Here is a 23432-nt window from a genome sequence, read left to right on the forward strand (position 1 = left end):
TTGCTATTGACCCACTTAGTGGGTCTCAGACCAGAGACGTCGACGCTTCTCTAAATCGGAGCCAAATCCGATAGGGTTACCAGAGAGACTTGAAGATTCACAATTGGTTACCAGATGATGGATCTACTATATTTGGATTTCGGGTTAGTGTGTTCCAACTCCGACACCGGTCCATGTTTACCCTGCAATAGACCCAAAGAAGAGGTTATAAAAATATAAAGCAAAGTTCACATAAGCTAAACAGAACAAAAAATAGAAAAGAAAAGTTCGCTCGATTGGTTCGGGTTCGGATCTACACTGGTGGAACCCGAACCAGACATCGGTCACTATATATAGGCACACATTAAGGGGTTGTGTAACCCTTGGCGAGCCAACATCCGAATCCGCTCCCCGTCTTGCGGAGATCTCCGAAGGATATTAGAGAGACGACAGGGGAGGAGGGGAAAACAAGAGCGAGTTCGATCGGTCGGAATCGGAAAGCAAACGCGATCTAAGTATATAATATATTTAGATTAGGAGGAGGAGAGCGCGGGGTGAAGCGACCGTTGCGGTTTTTTGAATTCGTCGGTGAATTAGAGAGGGATTCGTCGAAGCTGCGGCCGCTGCTCCCACCGCCGAGATGGCGGCGTCGGTCGAGAACCCGCCCCCCTCCTCGAACACCCACGTCGAGGAGACCAAGACCCTCATCGCCGCCCTCAACCTCCTCTCCCGCAACCTCCCCCTCCCTCCCGACGTCCTCCGCGCCGTCGCCTCCATCTACCATGCGGCCCACGCCGATCTTCCCTCGCCGACCCCGGAGTCGGAGGCGGAGGCGGTGGCGGGCTCTCTGCCGGAACAGGCGGAGGAGGACGGTGACGCTCCTTCCTCCGGCGAAGAGGTAGTCGGCCCCGTCTTTCCGTAAATGTTATTTCTCTTGATTCTATTGGATTTTCTTGGACATCTTTTTGTTTCGGGTAAGCTAAGCGAAACAATCGACAAAAAGATTTAGTTTTATGGAAATTTGTCATCTCTAGGGTGGTGTAATGTTCTGCAATTATACTACTTTAGCCAGCGGTAGATTAGTCATTAACACATCAAATTATTTGGAGCCCAAGATAAGGCTCAGTCTTGTTATTCTTGGAGAGTTGTACTCGAGGTACGACAACAGGTGGGTTATGTGTTAGGCTTTCTTGTTGCAATAGATCGAGTTTTAAGATCTTAGGTAGTTTCTAGTGTCTCATATCAATGTTCGTGAGCCTGAGGTATTTAAGTGGAGACTGCTGGTCAAGATTCTAGAACATGGTGATGCTTTTTTGGCAATTGGGGTAAACTAAGTTAGGGTAGTTTTCTCAATCATCTGCAAGTGCATATTTGTTCGCATTAGTTTATGTGCTTTGACCTTCAAAGCCACTCATAAGGAGGTAACTTGGTCAGGAAGAAAGGCCAACTTTGACAACATAATGAGATGAAAGTGCATAACTTATGGAGAAAAGAACCATGAGTCTCATCTGCCTGATTTTCAATAGATCGTTCATCTATGGAAGCACTTACCCTACTTTATTCTACTTGTACTGTATACTATCATTTGTCTAATAAGGGATTTAACGTGAAGGCAAGTTAACAGCTATATGCATTAACAATTCATATTTATGTGATCACTTTTTCTGTAGGATCTATACTTGCAGAGTTATTATTGCTTGTTAGTGCATCTTATAATTTGATTAAAAGGGTTGCACCATTTTTTTTTTCAATTCATACCTTTTATGTGCAGATTCATTTGGATCCAACTGGTGGGACTTTGACTTCAGAGCTTGAAGATGCATTGTTAAAGCAGCAACTAAGTCGCATGTCTTGTTCAGCATTGATAGAAACAAAAGAAAGTCGCTTTAATGGTCTAATTCAGCATCGTCTTGCAGAACTTGAAGGTTACTGAATTTTGAATTTGTAATTCTTTTTCTTTTGAGCAACTAATTCACCTGAAGCATGTTTTGTTGAATATTTTATGAAACTGTTTTGTGTTAATCGGTATTTTCTCCATAAAAGTTCTCCTTTTAAATTGTTTATACTAGAGTATGTTAAACACTTAACTAGTTATTTGCAAGATTGTCTATTGACTGTCTTTTTAGCATTACTAAGTTGCTGTTGTCAGAGAGCTGAGCAGAAAATCATATCTTGCATTGAAGTTTGATCATCAAGAGTCTAAAAGTTATTACCTTCACATCGTTGTCTTGCCTAATGAAAATTGATGATTTGTATGTTTCTTGTACTTGAAGCGTGAAATAAAGTAGGAAACCATCAAATAATTCTCCCAATTTTTCTGCTTCAGATCTTTAGCATCGCATATGGAAAGGATGATACTAAATCACTTTAGATATTGCACAAGGAAAGCAGGGTGGTTAACTTGTACTAGGCTTGGTAAAGTTAGTATTGGGAGTATGAATTTCGAGTCATGTGATTAAAGGCTTGTTGTTTTTAAGTTATTGGTCTGGTAGGTCAATCATTCAAGTTTAATAATTTGTTCTGATAGACTTTGTTGATTTTTGTGTTGAACTATTGATAGGGGTGAAAGTGGGGTGGATGATATCAATCCAAATTTATCTTTATATTTGGGTGGAACCAAGGATTGAAATATCATACTATATCGGAGTTTCGACATTCGCTCGGTACGGTATGGTACTATATATCGAGCGGTATACCGTTCGATATATATATATATATATATATATATATATATATATATAATATAATATATATATATATATATATATAATATATATATATAATTCGGCGACTCGCCTCTCTCCTCTCCCTAGGCGGGGCAACGTCACAGAAAAACGAGGCAACGTTGCCTCGGCGACGCCGCCTCTATATATATATATATAAGTAAAAAAATCTTATATATATTTATGTATATAAATAAAAAAGATTTTTTCAGCAACATTGCCGAAAAAGGCGATGCCCCTTCGCCTTTTTTGGCAACGTTGTTGAGGCGACGCGATGTCACCTTTTCTCGCTGGGGAGAAAGAGGCGACGTTGCATATTTATATAATATATATATATATATATATATTATAATATATATATTATATATATAATACCGTTCTGACACGAACTTAGCTGGTTTTGCCTAAGTCGTGCGGCACCCTTGCGCGTCCATCCGCAAAGGTCAGCCTCCCCGAAGCCTCCCATTGTCCCTTAGGACCAACAAAAGAGAGAACGGGTTAAAGAGAACGCCTCAAACGGGATCCACAAGCAAACATGTCCGAAAAACACTTCATAGACAAAGCAAATTACAAACAGACTTTACAAGCTCTGAACAGTGGCACAACAAAGGGTAAAATGGTCCATTACAGACCGAAAAGCTCTCGCACGTGTCTACATGACACAACCTTTATTTACAAGCCTAAAGAGGCCACCAACCCAACTAAAATGGGACTATTAAGCCTTCGGCCGCCCCTTTACATGTTGTACAAGGCATGAACATGCCAAACGACACGGACATACATAAGCATTACATCAAACACCTTGTTTAGAAGTTTGTCCGTGACATTCTCCCCCACTTATCCCTTCGACGTCCTCGTCGAAGCCTTTGTGAACACTGCAACTCTTCGCCTTTGCTGAGTCTTCAATCTTCTGCTCCAGCTGCAATGCGCCTCCTGGTTCCCAGCTGCTCTCCGCTGTTGTTTCTGAGTAGTCGAACCTTTGATCCACCATGCTGCTTCAACTCGCCAATGACTCTGACTCTGGTGTGGGGTTGGCTGAGTTGTATTGATCCTCGTTGATTCTTGCGGATCCACCAAATGAAGGAAAAGACCATTCTTACTGCGCCAGTTTCTCAAAATTTCCACATGCTGCTTGAACTGGGTGGATGCTTGTTGGAGCTTTAACGAGCATCGCCTCACAAACTTCTGAAGTTTTGGGTCCTTCCTCCACAAAATCTGCTCGTTGACTCTTCTTTCAGTTAGTTGTCACATCCAAGTAGGTTCGCATCACTTCTGCTTTCGATTGGCATTTCGTTGGGAAATGAAGCGGACAATCTACTCTCAGTAGCACTGATTACCGTTGGTGAGGATTTGACAACTATTGTCTTCCATTATCTTCGAAGGGTCTTTGAACTTGTGCAGAGCTCCTCTGCTGGATAGATAAGAGAACTGGGGTACTCGGTTTCGCCCATTCTCTTAAGAGTTGAGAAGGCAAAGGTTACTTGACTTCGCCCGCCTCCTCGAGGTTGTACTTCATGCATCGAACTGGTTACTGGCCTTCGCCTGCTCTTTGCTCACACTTCTGAAGCACTTGAAGTGTTTGCACTCCTTGCGTTGAGTTAGCTACTGTGATTCACCTTCTCAATGCCATTGAACTTCTGGAATGCAGGAAGTTTTCACCCCAACTTGGAGTAATTCTCTGATAGATGAGGTCGCCTCTGGGATTGTACCGTCTTCTCCATCAACCCTGCCGCCTACTACACTGAGTAGCAAAGGTACAGCACCGCGTACTGCTTGCTTCGTTCCTTGGTCGTGCACTCTTACATGACCCGAAGTCCTTCACTTACGGCTATCTTGATGAGAAACTTGTTGACACCGGTCTTACGAAGTTTCTTGGCCTCTGCCCTTCAGCCTTGTCTCGGTACTTGGAGATTGCCTCTGCATGCTCCACCTCCTCGGCCCCTTTCACGACCAAGCGCTCTCCCTCCGTGAGAGCAAGGGATCAATGACTTTGACGAAAGTCCCGCCTCTGCGGTACCATGGCAATGCCATGCCCATGGCGCTACTATCCGTCGCCTCGCCTCTGAATCCCTTTTCTTCACAATCAGTAGATATGTCTCTGTGATACTCCTCTGAGTCCACCTCCATTCTAACTGATGCTTGATTTTGGGTAGCTAAGTCCCTCTGGACTCGTCGTCGCTTCCTCGCCCCTTTCGACCCCCTGCTTCAACACCTCTGTGTTTTCCAAGCAGTCTGTTTGTTCGATGGAAAGACAGACTGTAACTCCCATGCATGGCCTCTGCCATCACATTGTAGGGTTTGCACCGATTCTGTTCTCCTTAGCTTCCTTGGTAGCAACGTTCGCTTACTCGACCTTTTCCTCTGACTTGTCGGGCTCCCTTAAGCGAATATGAGCTCTGGAGCAGTCCAACTCTCCAGCTGCTTCGATCATACCTCTGCATGATCAAGTCCCTCTCATGGGACTCACTGGTACTTGCATTCGAACTTTTCCCTTGGTGGAACCCAGCCCCCATATGCTGATGACCAAGGTTTTCATCCGATGCAAAATTCGGTGCACGCCCGGAAGACCCGCCTCTGAGGTACCATGGCCTTCACTCCTTGAATCCATAGCCCTTCTTGCCGTCGTGTTGTTCACCAAAGCGGAGCTCCCAGTAGCTCCCGATCATACCTCCATATGATCTAGTCCCTCCCGGGACTCTGTCGTGTGTATCGCATTGCCACGAACTGTCCCACCACGATCCGCTGCACCATGTCGCCTCCTGGTGACATCTCCATTGCATTCTGATCCTTGTGGAATAAACTCAAATTGTGAACCCTCCATGTGTGGCCTCTGCCAATACATCGCAGGGTCTCCTCCACCTTCGATTTTGTTCGCTCCTTTGACAATCGACCTTCATCCACCCACTCTTGGGTCACACCTAGATGAAGCACCGCTCTAGGACAGTCCGTCGCCTAGAAGCTCCCGAAGTCCACCGACTTCGCTGTAAATTGTGCACCATTGCCTGGATCCTGGGCCTCTGCCCCTACCAGCACAATCTCCGCTGCGCACCGCTTCCTTCATAGCAACTCGAATGGCAACACTGTGGCATATTCTTCAAGAGTACCCGCCTCTGCATCCTCTTGCCCCGTGCTAAGGCCTTCTGAACTCAACTTCGCCTCCGCAAATTGAGTCGCCTTAGTTCCTCCATCAAATGCTCCTCCGAGATAAGGTGCATGTGCCCCGAAGCTCCCTTCGTCTTTGGCACCATGCAAGATGAGTCTGCTCCGTCAGAATGAAGGACCCATGGAACAACATGATCTTACTCTTGCCTCTGCAAGAGTTTATGTCCTTGACCTCTGTCTAAGGAAAGCACTGTGCCTCTGCTCCATGTTCCAACTTCTATGCTGGCTCCCTTCAAGCGGCTTGAGTACTTCGCCAAGTTACCCCCAAGTTGCTCCGCTCCTCGTTTTTTGCATTGAGTTGATGGTGGCCCTCACGCCCACCATTCCACGGGTCAGCCCACCCTTGAGTCCGATCTCCATATCGACTCTAAGTGTGCCTTCATTTAAGTTGCTTCAGGTCGCTCCCCCACTTGATCTCGCAATGCATCCACCCATGCATTCTCTCGAGCGAGATCATGTGACAACTCCTCGCTGCTTGCTCGGTCCATTGAGCTTCGTGGAGTTGTTGTTTGTGAGGTACTCCTCCTCAACATGTGAAGTCCGTCTCACATGATTCTCCCTCTGGAGAGCCGAGACTTATCCCTCCTGGATAACTGTCCCGTTGGAGCAACATCTCTCTTCGTTTCGGAGACCACCATCCCCTTGGACTACTCCGATCTGTTGAACAAACTGTGCATTGTTCTGCCTCTTGCAAACGCACTTGCTAGATTGCGCCTCCACGTCAATACAGCCACCGCTGCACCCCTCCAGGCCTAGCAACATGCTGAACTCGTTGCACACTTCAGCCTCCTCCGGACGTATCCTTCGCATGCCGAAGAGAAAGTTTCAATGCTCCATGGCGCCGAGTCTCGGTCGCCTTGGGATGGCCACGAACAATCCATCGTCCGCATACAAGCCCATGCATGAGTACCGAATTCTTCGAGTTAGCAATTCCCCTCACCTCTGTGAGCTTTGCACAACTCTTTCGGTCGCTGAGCAACTCATTCCACTTTGCATGGTCTCGTCCTTTTGCCAAGCGCCTCGCTTGCCTTGAGCACCATCAAGTAAAGTTGTCAACGTTGAGCCGTAGCTCAAACTCAGCCATCCCAACCTTTGTGCGCTCCAGATTCTTCCAAGCTTGCCTGTTCTCGTGGTGCCTCTTGCGCGAAGGGTTGGCCATTCCTCTGAATGCCAATCTCAGATGCCCGCTCCTCTGAGCGACTCTTTTCCCTACATCTCCATGCCCGTTTTCCCTCAAACGGTCGCGCATGTGCTGACTGCCCTCAACGCAGCCCCGCTAGGTCCCCCACGTTTGCATGTCAAGTGTTTCTATGAGTGCTTGTCCCGCTCTGATACCATATGACACGGACTTAGCTGGTTTTGCCTAAGTCGTGCGGCACCCTTGCGCGTCCGTCCGCAAAGGTTAGCCTCCCCGAAGCCTCCCATTGTCCCTTAGGACCAACAAAAGAGAGAACGGGTTAAAGAGAACGCCTCAAACGGGATCCACAAGCAAACATGTCCGAAAAACACTTCATAGACAAAGCAAATTACAAACAGACTTTACAAGCTCTGAACAGTGGCACAACAAAGGGTAAAATGGTCCATTACAGACCGAAAAGCTCTCGCACGTGTCTACATGACACAACCTTTATTTACAAGCCTAAAGAGGCCACCAACCCAACTAAAATGGGACTATTAAGCCTTCGGCCGCCCCTTTACATGTTGTACAAGGCATGAACATGCCAAACGACACGGACATACATAAGCATTACATCAAACACCTTGTTTAGAAGTTTGTCCGTGACAGTTCGGTAGCGGGCGGTCCGTGTACCGGTTTGCTGACGGACCGGTATGTACTGCTCGGTACGAGCAGTATTATTCGAAATTGTAATCCTTGGGTGGAACCAGATACAATAAAATAATTTACACTTATTTCATATTCCTATTCGTATCTAAGTGTGGTTATCTAAAATTTTCTGCAAATAGATACAGATGAGTTGGGGCCAACCATGTTATGATATCTTTATTTCTGAACATATTTGGAAGTGTTCAATTTATCTACATTAGTCTAAGAAAAATTATTTTTTGATTGATTTCCTTTGTATTATATATATGTGTAGTACTTTCTCTTTGAGGAAAGAGAAAATATTCAAGTAAATTTTCTTTATTTTATTAGAAAATTCACATTTGTCTTGTGTATCAGTGTTACCGGCAACCAGGGGTGAAGACTTGCAAATGAAGTGCTTGCTTGAGCTCTATGGCTTAAAGGTAATAGAATAACTAGGAATATGTAATTATTGACTTATTAACAAGTTAGTTGTGCATTCATGCATTCTCTTCTCCACTTATGCCTATCAATGACTTATCTCATAATACTTAGCTAATTTTTGCTTTCATGTATGTTGCTAATGCATAGTATGGTTTTTTGATATGGATTTCCATGGATTAACCTTTTTTAATTATATTTGTTTTTGCATATTCTCCAAAAAAGATACACAACATCAAACTGTAGAAGATTATGAATTTTTTATTTATCACATTTAGATTCAAAAATGAATGTACAGTAATTCTATGATTATGATCAAAGAATATTCTTGAAAGAACAAACAACTAATTAAGAAATAATAAGCTACTAATTAGAAAGTCAATCAAGCTTTCTATGAGAGTGAAAGTTGGCTCTCACTAAGAATTTTTCAAGTCCTGAATGATTTTAGTCATAGATGTACTTACTGAGCATATTTGAAGAGTCTAGTACTTGTGGATTCCTTGCTGATAACATGAAGTTTGAGTATTCTAAATTATCAGATAATTTGATAAGTGGATGAGTCAAAAGGAATGTGTAAACGTGGATTTGAGTTTCTGAGGGCTTCTATTGTGCCATATAGTTCATTGAAGCTGAATTACCTCCTGTTGTCAGAAGTCCACCACATGCCTATGGTGTGTCTAAATACCTTTTTATTTAATGCTGGCTTGTCTAGTATTTTAAAAAGGCACTTGGGCGCTCGCTTAGCTCACATAATTGTCGGGCGATGCACTTCAGTGAAGCGTTGCCTGGGCACTCACCTAAGCCCAAGCGTCGGGCACCTCGGCTGGGCGCCCGATTGAAGGCGAGCAATTGAACTAGATGGTCAACTCTGGTTCGATTAAATAGTAACTTGGTTTAATCGAACTAATTAAGCACAATAAATAGTAGCAGTAACACTACCCCCCCTTATGCAACCCCTGACCCATAAACCCTAGGTATTTTGTTGCCCACCCAACTCACCTCTAGTCTGGTAGCTGCCTTCGTGCGTAGCCACTAACTCTGCCATCGATACCCATGTTTGACACTTCCTTTGCCGTTGACGGATAGGTCTGAAGTTTGTGTTGTTGTAGCTTTCGTACGTAGTTCCCTCCGTCATCACTACTTATGTGTGTAGCTCCTTCCGTTGTTGAGGGATAGGACTGCAACTTTCTCCGCTATCGAGAGATGCATTTGAAGCTTCTTCTGCCCTCGACGTTGCTGTCAGTAGCTTCCTCCACCATAGCTGCCATCGTTCGGAGGTTCCTCTATCACCGTCACCCTCTCCTTCCCCATGTTCCACCATCGGTAACTCTTTTTCTCCCCCTTTATTGTTATGACTACTGTTAACAGTGGATTAAGTACTATTAACAGTGGATTGTTAATCCTTAACCGATATTAAAACTACTATTAGCATATAATAAACTAAAATTGATATTAATCTTTAGAACCGTTGACCTATTTAGAACTAATTCTTATTTAGAATTACTAATCCTTACTGATTATTGTTAATCGTTATTTAGCAAGGTTCACAATACCATGGTGTACCGCTCGGTATAAGCAGTGCATACCAGTCCGATAGGGGACCGGTACGGGTGGTGCATCAGTATAACCTCATGTATCGTGTATCGGTACGTTCAATACGACCGGTATAGCTCGGAACGTACTGTACCGACAGTTGGTCGGTACATCGGTATGGACCGATAAGACAAATCATTCTATTTAGAATTGTTATTTGTCCCTATTTAGCACTATTAATTTTTATTTATTTCGATTTTAGAATTGTTATTAGGGTTTTAGGATTAACGACAAGTGTACAAAGAAATACAGAAGATTCATCAAAGAATTCAATTTAATGTTGCATTTTTATGTATATAATCATATTTATCAATTATATTATATATTTTTTATATTTTAATATTCTAAAGCGCCTTGCTTCGCTCGGATGAGCGCCTAGCGTCGTGGGTGTTTTGGAACCTCTAGCCTAGCGCTTTTAAAAACACTGTTGTTTGATCATTGTGCTCAACTATAGGTGCTTGCTCGAGTCATGTAGAGAAAAGTAGAACACTTTGGTTAAGTACCTTCAGTAATTCAGTTGTCCTTTTATTTCCTGATTTATCTATTTCATGTACCTTTAGGGCTTTTCGGTATAAATGGATAGATATTTCCGTGGGAATTAGACGGGATTTCATATTACATAAACAAATTATAACAAAAATATTTCTTCTTTATAGTATTTGAACTTAAAAAAGAATGGGTAGAGAAAATGAAAATGTACCATGAGGTAGAGAATTTGTTTTTTCTTTCCTTTCTGTTGTTAGAATAGAAGAAGCAAAATTATCTTATTTATTTTAAGAACTTATAATACTGGCTGATCAAGAGTGCATCTATCAGTTATCCTATCCTTTTCAGATGGTGTGGTCAAGAGGATGACAAAGGTCATAGGCTGGAGATCTGATGATTTGTTGATCATAGTGTCAAAAACTGCTAGAGAAGCAGTGTTGATGTTAGTGGAAGGATTGATAATGAGTAATCTCAAGAGGGTTTTCATTTTAAGGGAGTCCTATTTATAGTCAAAATTTGTCCATAACCATCATCTGTGAAATTTTGGCTGAAGAAAGGAATAGATTTGCAAGAATTTATGGGAATAAAAAGGGAAGAAAGATTTCTTGGCTCATAAGGATTACCATGTTGAGACATGCTTAGTCGCATCACTTTTGCAATTTGCTGGCCAGCATGTAGGTGTTCCATTGGTGTAGGTACAGCTTATGCTGTGCAAGGAAATTTATGGGATGTTCATGCCATGTAGTGTCATACGTATGTGTATCAATATATTTATTGCGATAAAATCAAATATGATTTTTTAATTTAATTTATAGACAAATCTGCATCATCTGATGAGTTCAAAGTTTGATCCAAAAGTTATTTATTGTCCAATCGACTGGCATGAGTTGGCATGGGTTGTAATGTATTAAGCTAGAAAGGTGTCAGCATTTTTATACAGCCATGTTGATTTACTGGTGCTTTGTTTGTGGTTCTGAGTTTTTTTAATATATGTTAAATGAATCTTGGGTAACTGAAGCAATTCAATTGAAAACTGTCAATCTAACCCAATCTGATCTATTTTCTTATTCTGATCACTCTAGTTCAGGGAACCTGCACTCGAGCAGGTCAGGTTGGTTCTGGTCAACCTGGGCAATCTTACATTTTTGCTTCCTGACTTTAAGCTTATTCAAATCACAACCAATTGCCACTATAGCTGCAGTGAAGAAGCTCATCAAGTATGAAGTTTGATTATTTCATGTGCTCAAGGTGTTCTCCAAGTATCTTATCTTGTTCCATGACTAGTTTGACAGACTTTGGTCAAGATGTTCTCTAATGTCAAAATACATGAATTAAAGATTAACTTATGAAGCAATTATTTTAAGGTAGTTAATTTATGTATTTATATTCATGGTTTTCTTTTGTATAATACATGCCAAAATACAGAGTTTTCATAATACCTGGTCCTTGTTTACTCTTTAATTCTATAATGTTGTCAGATGCCATTGTTGGTACTTGGTAGAGACTGCTAGGATGGATTTGAGTTTTTATCTCATTTAGTTGACCTTCTGTTTCTTTTGGAGATGTTGATAAAGGCTAAAACTATCCTCATGGCCAAGAATTCTTTTCTTTCTTTGTCAGTTAGTGGAATTGCAGAAGAAGGTGCGTTCTGATGTCTCTGCAGAATACTGTTTAAACAAGAAATGTGCACATCCAGAAAAACAATTGTTTGACTGGGGAATGATGAGACTACGATATCCTTTTAACATGTACGGTATTGGAGACAGTTTTCGAGTTGAGGCTGATGATCGTCAGCGGAAGAAAAGATATGCAGAGGTTGTTCAACTACCAATTAATACTTTCTGAAGTTCTTTCTTTCAGTTATTTAATGGAAAAGTGTAATTACTTTGTTTTGCATTACAAAATTTCTCATTGCAGAGGATGTCAAGATTGGAAGAGGATGAAAAGAACCAGGCGGATATCAGAAAGAGGAAATTTTTTGCTGAAATTCTTAATGCTGCCCGTGAATCTCAGTTGCAAGCGCAAGCTGTTCTTAAAAGACGAAAACAGCGAAATGATGGAATTCAGGTACAAATAATATTTTTACTTAATAGTTTTTTGAGACTTTTCCTTTGGGAATTATGTTATTTCGATTTTGAGATTTTTGCATTTAAATTTCGTCACCATCATTCATTCTTTTCTTGCTTTTATATGATAGATATATTAATTATTTGCAACTCTTTGGCACTACAGGCATGGCATGCAAGGCAAAGGCAACGTGCTACACGTGCAGAGAAATTAAGGTTCCAAGCATTAAAAGCTGATGACCAAGAAGCATACATGCGGATGGTTGAAGAAAGCAAGAATGAGCGCTTGACAATGCTCCTTACAAAAACAAATGAACTACTTGTATGCCTTGGAGCTGCTGTGCAGAGGCAGAAGGATGCAGATGGGCTTGAAGCTCCAAAAAGCTTAGAGTTTGAAAATCTTTCAAAGAACTCTCTCTCTACTAGTGAAACCCCAGGGGAGATGTCATTAGATGATGACAATGATTTCGTTGATGCGGATTCTAGCCAGAATAAAAAAGCAAATGATTTGCTCGAAGGGCAACGTCAATATAATTCTGCTGTTCATTCAATTCAGGAAAAGGTATGGAATAAGAATTTTATATTCCAGAGCTTCTTTTTTCTTTTGCTATTAATGGCTGTTGCTTAGGCTACATCATTTTAGGTCATTTATTTAGTATAAATAACTGGCTCATTGCATATCTAGATGAGAACTTAGCTACTATCAGAACTGGTTAATTTTCATAATACCAACTGGTTAAACTTGCACCGGCCCTTGGTGGTCAGGGAATTAAATTCCAGTTGACCCAATACAATACAAACTGGTATTTAGTGATCCGGCCAAGGATTGGTACTGAACCATATAAGTCAGTACCAATTGATATTTGATTTTCTCTTATCATTTGCTGTGATATGAGGTGATACAGGTTGGTAGACCACTTGATATATCCGCTCCATACAGGTCTAACTGGTCACAAAACCATGTGCTTTATGATTCTGAGTCACGGAAATAGATTCTGCTTATGAGATACAAGAGTGTATATGTTTGACCCTTCTCAAGCTCCACAGCTGTGGAGCCTTATCATCTAAGGTGAACCCAGTAAAGCAGTTGAGAATGAGTTCATAAGATGTAATTGAAGTTAAATAGGTCATTTTTTTGGCTGATCCTTCTGATGTTTCAAAATTGGTGAATATAGAACTTTATCCAGCCAGTTCTTATGAGCTACATGATTTGTACTTCCTCTACCTTTCAACTATGTTTATGCTCTATAATATGCTAAATATGATATAAAAATCCTTTATATAATTGCTTAACATAGTCTGATTGTTGCCTTCATCGTATGGATGAAACATTTTGCAACTCATCCAATAGCATTATTGCTGGAAGTACAAGAATACAGTGAAGTTTACATGTGCTAGGGGGGAGTAAGCTTGTTCATTGTTTTTTGCGTTTTTTTTTGTCATTATAATCTGTGGTACTTGGATTTTAAATGTTTTGCATTATGGTTAAAGTTGGACTAAACAAGGGGAACTTCAGAGATTGACAAAATAGATGGATATAAAGCTGAGTGTTGTCTGCAAGTGTAATTGTGGAATAAAGAGTTGAAAGGCCTCCTTGTTATTATAATTTCAGGATATTACATAGATTTTCAGTTATAACAGATATAATCAAGCAAAATTTCAGCAAAATACACTAAGTAAAACATAAAACTTTAGATAGAATCAATCACTAATCAATGAAGAATTAACACTTGAAGTTCAAGGAAGAAATTAGTTGTTGAGTCGGTGCCCTTAAAGTATTTAGCTTAGACTGTGCATTCATAGAGATATAACAAGTTTTGTAATCTTTCTCTGTCTTAATCAATCAAATATTAAACAAATTTAAGAATCAATCCAACTTTAATAAGAAAAGATGAAAAGGAAGAGGCTGAAGGATCAAGGGCTAGGTCTGATTTAAGATCAAATAAGAGAAAGTTGTTCAAGCTAATTTGGACATGGTAAAGAAGACCTGTAAATGCAACGGTCAGATGAGGTGAGCCATTCAAATTAGGGGTGCAAGGATAAACAAACGAAGCCTTAAAATACCTTGATACAGACAACAAAAAGGAATATGATGTTTTTTTTTTGTTGACTAGTAATGTTACATAGATATAACTCAATGGTGGAAAAATCCATGTAGCTGACAACAGCCTGTTGTTATTCCCATGGCTTCTTTCTTTTTTAATACTGACTCTAGCAAGTATCATGCTTCGTTTTCTTTTATAGTACTCTTCTTTTGTTTTTTCTCTAATTGCACAGTTCTATTCTTATAATCTGGTGGGATTTATAATCTAATCTAATGGCATTAGAAATGGTCTTCTGGAATCTGTAGGTAACAGAGCAGCCATCACTACTTCAGGGTGGGGAGCTTAGACCTTATCAGTTAGAAGGACTTCAATGGATGCTTTCACTCTTTAACAACAACCTAAATGGCATTCTGGCTGATGAAATGGGTCTAGGAAAGACAATCCAGACCATTTCATTAATTGCATATTTAATGGAAAACAAGGGTGTTACTGGCCCACACTTGATTGTAGCTCCAAAAGCAGTATTGCCTAATTGGATTAATGAATTTTCAACATGGGTACCCAGGTACGACTGGTAAAATTCAGCAACTGTTTCAACATGAATGCCTAGTTTTTTATAACATTCTGTTTATTTTTGTCAGTATTACAGCAGTACTGTATGATGGACGTCTAGATGAAAGGAAAGCAATGAGGGAAGAATACTCCGGGGAAGGGAAGTTCAACGTGATGATTACACACTATGATCTGATAATGAGAGACAAAGCTTTTCTGAAGAAAATTCACTGGCACTACATGATAGTTGATGAAGGGCATCGCTTAAAAAATCATGAATGTGCTCTTGCTAAGACACTTGTTTCAGGGTATGTCCTCCATCACTAGCTAAGTTATATAAGCTTGGTTCAATCTATAGTTGATGAGTACTGGGTATGCTTTGTCTATGACATAAAAATGCTTCAATTTAGTTCTGGAAACAGTAACACCTGCTGCAGTTGCATAAAGGATACATAGCATAAGCAATTTGATTTGCCAATCAATCACTGAAGAGTATCTTGAAAGGTTTAAGCTTTCTGTTTAGTGGAAAAGTCTTAAAAATACTGGTCCATGCTAGATACTGTCTTAGTATTAGACCAAAACAGTATGTTGGCTAAGGCACATATACAGATGGAGACAACAATGAAAAATAGAACAGGGGATGCTGGTTAGTTAAAAATCTTTCATCTTCCTCTTTGATTATTGCTGGTGATCAGAATGGGTGCTGGAGATGGAATCTGGAGGTGAGAGTCAGAATCTCCTCTTCCTCTTTTCCCTTTTGGTCTTTGTTTTTCTTGCAACCTTTTAAGATGCCTCCAACTTGTGATTGAGCTTTAAAGATCCAAAGGCAATGTTGTTGTGAGCCAACTTGGAAAGTAAATAGTCAGGTTGATGTACCTTGCAACTTATAAATTTAAAGGAATTACTAGTGGTTTAATATCTATAGAACTGAGTGCTCCTGGATTTAGCTGTTGCAAATTGTTCCAGTTTGTCATTATTTGCTGTTGATCAGTTAGCACTTTTTGGTGATAAAGCACCATATAGCTATGGCCATTGCTCGATATTGAAAAGCTTTTTTTTTTCTCTTGAACATTATTCATATTGGATCAAAATTCTGAAGGTTGCTTGGTGGTTGACCTAAAATTGATAACCAATATGCAGTACTTCTCACCTCCCTTTATGGCACTTTTGGGTTTTATGGCAAGTTTCTATTATGTCTAAGTGAACTTGTACAGGACACAACCGTAGTGGTAACCTGAGTTTAGCATTTTTTTTGACGTGGTATCATTTGTATATGAACTGACTATAAGTTTTGGACTCTCTTTTACTTCTATCATATTTTATTTTATACTAATGCTTTAGGAGTCCAATTTAAGATTGTCTTTTTTTTCTTTTCGATTAATGCTCTCTCCCTTTAATCTCCTAACTTCTTATTTGTTACTCTCTTCAAAACTTGTAATTAAGATTTGAGGGTTCTCTTATGTCCAGCTATCGTATCCGCCGGAGACTTCTTTTGACTGGTACTCCAATACAGAATAGTTTGCAGGAGTTGTGGGCATTGCTTAATTTTCTTCTACCGAGTATATTCAATTCAGTGCAGAATTTCGAGGAATGGTTTAATGCGCCCTTTGTGGATAAATGTGAAGTTTCTCTTACAGATGAGGAACAACTGTTGATTATTCGTCGTCTTCATCAAGTAAAATTTGATGCTTACATCTTCTGTCCTCTGGTTTGTCTTTATCATGATAGCACCTTGCCTTATAAGATTATTAAAAATCTCAGGTTATCAGGCCATTTCTACTGAGAAGAAAAAAGGATGAAGTGGAAAAATATCTACCTAGCAAGATACAAGTCATTCTAAAATGTGATTTATCTGCTTGGCAAAAAGCATATTATCATCAGGTTACTGACATTGGAAGGGTTGGACTAGAATCTGGTACGTTAAAACATGATTTTTTTCATTCTTCTAATTGTTAAAAATGACATCCTTTGGTGTTGCTCCACATTTTTTCACAATGAGACATTATGTTATCTGGATATGTTGAATTCACTGTCAATGCGGTGAGCCCATAAAGAGCACATTGGCAATATTACCTATGCACTTGTGCAAAAAGGTTGGAGATTATGCACCTTTTGCTTTTTTAAAGTGGTTAATATGAAGCTTCTAAACTTCGCAAACATATGCTTTTGTTCCAAAATGCATTTTTTCTCTTTCATGCAAACAACTACTACTACAAAATCTAGCGCTGGGTTCCCAACTATACAAGTTTCTGTTTGATTACATGTATCTTTTTGCATAGCTGAGCTCTGTTTAGGATAGTATCCCTAGTATAATATCTCTTTTTATTGTTTATAATAAATATCTCCTAGGTTCGTTTATATTTCTTCTTAGACCACTAATCTAATTAAATGGTCTTATCTAATGGAAGAATCTATTATTTTTCTTTGGTTATATATATCATCCTAAAAGATTTTCTCTTATTTTTATCTTCAACCGTAGTTATTTCTAGTTGGTCATAAATGTAAAATTTCTAAATTCTATCTTTTTCATTATCTATCTCAACTTCCTCTTCTAAACAACACTTCGTTTCTTGGCTACCAAGCATTTCAAATCATAAAATATGATTTTTATAGCCATTTAACAAAATTTATCTTTTAACCTAAGTAGCATATGATTATTATTAAAAAGAGAAGACTTGTGATCCTTTCCACCGTAACCAATCTGCTTTCAACTTGATAAATATTATCTTCAATAGTCTCATTGTCTTGCTGAGTTTGTAATAGGCATTAGTGGATCGAATCCTTAATAGGCACTGAGGAGTGTGTGTGCACATATTCCACCATAATAATTTGTATGTGGTTAATGCCAGACTTGAAGCCTGCTCTTAAACTTTTCTGGTGATTAGGTTTGTTGATTGTGATAGAGTTGTCACATTCCTTTTTTCAATGATTGTCACTAATTGTCAAAGTTTGTACTGTTAAATCAAAATGTTTTTTTTCCAAGAACAATTGTGTTTGCTACTTGTTCATTGTTCACTGCTATAATGTGGTCAGATTTAAGGATTGTTATGTCAGTCGAGATGGGCCAGCTCTTTCAGAGCTGTGCCAACAGATGGACAAAGCCAGTTTTTGCTTATGCTACTTGTCAGAAGGGGTATGAGAACCAGCCAGGCACAATAAGTACGGTGTCATCATGTCTGATTAAGACTTATTCAGATCATTTTATGGATGAAATATCAAGTTTCTATATAACTCATAATTAGGTCTGAAGACTCTGAACAATGATGTGAACTGTAATAGGCAACTCACAAAGTGTCACTCATGATAAACCTACTTAAAGACATATTTACATGGGCCGAAACACCACACAATATGGATCCTGTAATCATCTAAAAGTTCGAGCATAGAACCAACCCATATATGTCCCAGTTACAATTTAAATTTATGGATTCAACCAGACATGACTTAAAAGTTTGAACTATAGCCTAGATCTATGGTGTACCTGGGTTGCTGGATCCTGTTCTAAGATCTATGATCATCTTGTATAATTTTCTGCTTTAACCACATAGGAAAGAAAAGCAGTAGTCTTTAGGCCACAAATCTATTTGTCACTTAACAAATATTTCATTTTGGTCTAATGCCTCACAAATTGGTTGTTATTTTATTGTTTGACTTTTGTCTCTTTAATGAAAGTATGAAATATCTCCATCATCTTGTCATTGAACTTTTGTGTTTTCTGTATAAGTATGAACTATGATTTATCCTCAAAATCTTTGATGTGGTCTATTTTTAAATATTGGAGAGGATTTCTTTATGTCCATAAAAATGTGGTGTGACCACTACTTCCTTCTTTACTTTTCTATAGGCATGAAAAAATGCATATGTGCTCAACACTAAGCAAACAACCTGATTTCTAGCTACTTAATGAGTTCCATGAGCTCAATATTTGGTTGCAAAGACATTTAAAACTATCATAACCTGATTTCTAGCATTTTCTATATTCACAGTAATGCCCAACACTAAGTAAACAACTCTAAATGTGACTAAAAATCATTGGACTAAAGCAGCTAATCAGTCTTTAATAAAGCGCCTAATCATTGGACTAAAAATCAACAAAGCTGTCCAAAAATAAGACAATACCATCCAGTTTGACTCAGAACTACGACTCAATCCAACACCTCATGAACTTTTAGTATCCTTTTTGGACAGCTTTGTTGATTTTTAGTCCAATGATTAGGCGCTTTAGTATCCTTTTGTTAAACATTAATTTGCTCCCTACTTTAGTTCTTCTACAGTCATTTCACAGATTCAAGACAAATATGTGCTTTGACACTTTGCAGGGTTTAGTTTAGAACCTTGCATTTTTATAACTGAATTGAGCATGGATTTGGAAGGAAAAAAAAAAAAAACTAGCTGAACTTAGCATATTGTAATCAAATTTTCAGGTCCTTGTGTTATTTTGAAATTTCAAGACTTCTTCTCTTTTTTTGAATATCTAGTTGTTAGGTATTTTACATTGGACTTTTACTGTACCAGACCACTTATCACCACCACCAGCTGACACTGAAACTATTTAAATTTGCATGTCTGTATTCTGAAGATATTTGTGTTTATAAACTTGTACTAATATAACTTAGTTGCTTTTTTAAATGACACCTGTATTTTACTGCATATTTCCTGAATATGATGAGCAAAGATGACTCAATTTTCTATATGTTTTTCGCTTGCAAGTTATCTCAATAGAGTAAGATTCTTGTTCCATTTCCTCCTCCTGTGATGTTGACTAATAAAATTTAAATTAATTATATAGACCAAAATTAGTACTAATTTGCCTGTTTTACTGTCTTATTCATGTTAATTTATCATTGTGTGGGTTGTCTTTCATTGTCCTTGTGTATTTTACATTGAATGTATTACCTTTCATCTGCCATGCATGACTTTTACATTATATATATTACCTTTCATCTGCCATGCATAACTTATTTTTCATTATCAACAACATTTAGGAATAAAATCAAAGAGTCTTCAGAACTTGTCAATGCAACTCAGGAAGTGCTGCAATCATCCATACCTATTCGTAGGGGATTATAACATGTGGCAAAAAGAACAAATTGTTCGAGCGTCAGGAAAGTTTGAATTGCTTGATCGTTTACTTCCAAAACTGCAGAGGGCTGGTCATAGAGTGCTACTTTTCTCCCAGATGACAAAGCTTATTGATATTCTAGAGATCTACTTGCAGTTATATGATTTCAAGTACCTTAGACTTGATGGATCTACAAAAACTGAAGAACGGGGGACATTACTCAAAAATTTCAATGCCCCAGATTCTCCCTACTTCATGTTTCTCTTGAGCACCAGAGCTGGTGGTCTTGGATTAAACTTGCAGACTGCAGATACTGTTATAATTTTTGACAGTGATTGGAACCCTCAAATGGACCAGCAAGCGGAAGATCGTGCCCATCGTATTGGACAAAAGAAGGAGGTGCGAGTCTTTGTCTTGGTTAGTGTTGGATCAATTGAAGAGGAAATCCTGGAACGTGCAAAACAGAAGATGGGGATTGATGCTAAAGTTATCCAGGCAGGGCTATTCAATACGACTTCGACTGGTTGGTTACTTGTGTTATATCGGAAAGCTGATTGTCACGTTCTTTGGAAATGCTTGTTTCCCTTTCCTTTCAAATGAAAAATTGAGATTATTGTTTGTTTATTCCGTGCAGCACAGGACAGGCGGGAGATGTTGCAGGAGATCATGAGAAGAGGGACAAATTCACTTGGGACGGATGTGCCGAGTGAGAGAGAGATAAACCGCCTAGCGGCTCGAACCGAAGAGGAATTTTGGTTGTTTGAGAAGATGGATGAAGAGAGGAGGCAGAAGGAAAGATACAGGTCAAGGCTGATGGTGGAAAATGAGGTACCTGATTGGGTGTATCCTAAAACCAATGAAGACAAACCCACAGTGAATCTAGGTCAAGATACTCAGGGCAGTGAGGTCAGTGGGAAGCGATCCCGTAAGGAGGTCGTTTATGCTGATTTACTGAGTGATGTACAGTGGATGAAGGCTGTAGAGAGTGGAGAAGATTTGTCCAAAATAACTTCCAAAAGAAAGAGGAAAGAACACCCTTCTGATGCATGTGAGTCTGCCTCTGAGGAGGTTGACCGGCAAAGCATGTCTGAGCATAGGAATGTTAACAAATATATACTTGATGAGGATGTTAGTGATGATTCACCAGTAAGATTTAAGTCTGGCCTACTTCACAACAAAGATGAAGGTGAAAGTGATGCCAGCAGTTGGCCTGACAACATTACTTGGAGGACCCACAAGAGAAAACGTTCGAACCATGGACTATCAAGTGCACATAGGATCTAAATGACTTCTAACATGATTGTTAATTTGGTTGAAATTGATTGACAGCAGTTGATAAAAGCAACTATCAAGAGGTAAATGCTTTTACTACTCGTTATTTACTGACCCATTTCTTATTTCTTAGATAAAGGGGGAAAAGGAACCTTAATATTGTGTTGTTTCTCTCTTGTTATTAACTTCAGATGTACTTACCGTCCAAGATGAGCTGCTTCATGACCTTTGTATAGAGATTTAATAGTTAATGTAGCTGGCTAGGATGGGATCTGACAAGGGCTGGTGTCTAGCTATCTTAGGCCAAGTAATCTTCATTTCTATTATATGGACATGAGACGTAAGTGATTATCAGTTATCTATCACGACAGTGGAAAACTACAATTTCCTTCTTAATATTGCAGATGATCCAGTTATTGACTTCTTTCGTTCTGTGAACAAATTTGAGTACTCGTGTATCTTTTTATTTATCCTGAGACTTTTTTCTCCTTTAAGTCAGTCGGGCTAATTGCATACGGTACAAATTATTGCTCTTTTTATATGTCACTTTGATCTCTATTCGTGGTCGACTGTTTCTATAGTTGGAAGTATGGTTTCTCAGATGTTTTTTAGTTGAATTCTTGAATTCTCACGTTTGGTGATGAAGCTTTCTTTATTATCAGCATAGATGCATTCAAGAGTACGAACTCATGCAGAGTCTGCCAGTCGGCATGCCAACCTTCCATTTTATAGTTGCCAAGTAAACAATCACATGGCATTTTGATGGTTCTTGTGACGCTCAAGATGATTTATGAAAGTCTTCATGTGTTGGTAAGATTCTTAATACCAAAGGCTGCTCCTGTTGGTCTCTCCTACTGATACCGTTTTAACTCCCATCTGCTTATCCATGTCGAATGACATGTTTTGATTATGCCTATGCAACAGCAGTATGCAATCTGTTTCCTGTTGTAGGATGGCAGATTGTGGGAGAATTAACAGCATGCGTGACTGATCCACACAAAATGGTGCTTACCGTTGTTGTATGTTTGTTGATGGTACTGATTGCTGAACATGGGACTCATTGTTACTTTTGTCGATGAAATTGATTGCAGGACCTGATATCATCATTGTTATCATTTTTTGCTCATTAACTTATCTGGTGGTACCTTTTGGGTTGTGAACTTTTGTTTTATGTTAACTATGATTTTTGTTCATTAACAGGTGTACTTACCCTTAATGCTCATGAAGATGTTCTTTAAAAGTTTAAATCAAAACAGGCCAGTTGGCAAGATCAAATATCTATCACAATCAGGTTGGCTTGTCTTAATTAATACTGTTTTGACCTCTATTCATTCCTATGCATGCTTCAAGTGTCATTTGAGGTATCACTTGGATGCTTGATGTTATTATTCAAAAAATTTAAACCATAATCAAAAATTATTTTGACAGAACAAAGCTCACTCTAAAGGTCTTCACTTTATTAGATGGGAGACCAAGGTGGACTGAAAGTTCAGTTCATAGCATTAGAAGTTTGAAAAATGCTCTTCGAGATATCTTAATAATGATGAAAGATTATTTATGTCAAATATGATACTGTTCATCCTTGGAATATATCCAAACTCCGAGTTGGAGTTAGGAATTGTTCAATGTTTGATATTCTTACATAATGTTATATGTAAGAATATAATATCGATATGATATCGATTTTTTATAATGTTGTATCTTTACCCATAGATGCTAAGGTTGATGCGTTTATTCAATCTGGTAGGGTAGTTGGAATTGTCGATTGGGTATTGGATTTGTGCACACATTACTTGTTGATGTCATTAAGGTGATAGAAATTACAGAACATCCTTGTGATGATATTTGGATATACATAGGTTACCTACAACTAACTACCAAGGGAGCTTATAATCTAAAAACAATGATCTTATTCAGAATTTGGTATGGCTGGATTTGCGTGTGGAAACTTCCTACAATCCCAAGAATTCAAATATTCTATTGGAAACTCATTCATAAAAAGACTTCCAACCGATTATAAGCTTTTCAAAACTCAGTTTACAGATTCGTAAGTTATTTTGAGTCAGTTGATTATGAGATTGGTGGCTAACATATATATTACATTTCACTTTTGAGCATAAGCGTACATGGATTCATGGTGATCGGTTGAAGGAAGACAATAGTATAGATTCAAGTAAACTCGTTAGCCATTGCAAACCAATTCATTTGGAAAACAATATTCAAACCTTCCATTAAATGGGTTGTGGC

At 39.1% G+C, this 23432-nt stretch overlaps 1 protein-coding gene across 1 annotated transcript; it reads left to right on the plus strand.

Moving 5' to 3' along the window:
• Positions 1-372: 372 nt before the first annotated feature.
• Positions 373-21609, plus strand: LOC135676550 (probable ATP-dependent DNA helicase CHR12). Its single transcript, XM_065187869.1, has 12 exons — positions 373-877; positions 1751-1904; positions 8047-8111; positions 11809-12003; positions 12106-12255; positions 12421-12816; positions 14605-14864; positions 14941-15159; positions 16319-16526; positions 16613-16766; positions 19837-20436; positions 20548-21609. The coding sequence occupies exons 1-12, from the start codon at positions 620-622 to the stop codon at positions 21195-21197; spliced, it is 3309 nt and encodes a 1102-aa protein (XP_065043941.1). The 5' UTR covers positions 373-619; the 3' UTR covers positions 21198-21609.
• The last annotated feature ends 1823 nt before the right edge of the window (positions 21610-23432 follow it).

Source organism: Musa acuminata, chromosome BXJ1-6, assembly GCF_036884655.1.
Source record: "Musa acuminata AAA Group cultivar baxijiao chromosome BXJ1-6, Cavendish_Baxijiao_AAA, whole genome shotgun sequence".
NCBI lineage: Eukaryota > Viridiplantae > Streptophyta > Magnoliopsida > Zingiberales > Musaceae > Musa > Musa acuminata.

Bases quoted from the DNA above. Each gene is read 5' to 3' on its own strand.
- LOC135676550 (XM_065187869.1), top strand. From the start codon at position 620: ATGGCGGCGTCGGTCGAGAACCCGCCCCCCTCCTCGAACACCCACGTC. The intron at 878-1,750 runs GTAGTCGGCCCC...TTTTATGTGCAG, and splicing joins CTCCTTCCTCCGGCGAAGAG to ATTCATTTGGATCCAACTGG. The intron at 12,004-12,105 runs GTTGTTCAACTA...TTCTCATTGCAG, and splicing joins GGAAGAAAAGATATGCAGAG to AGGATGTCAAGATTGGAAGA.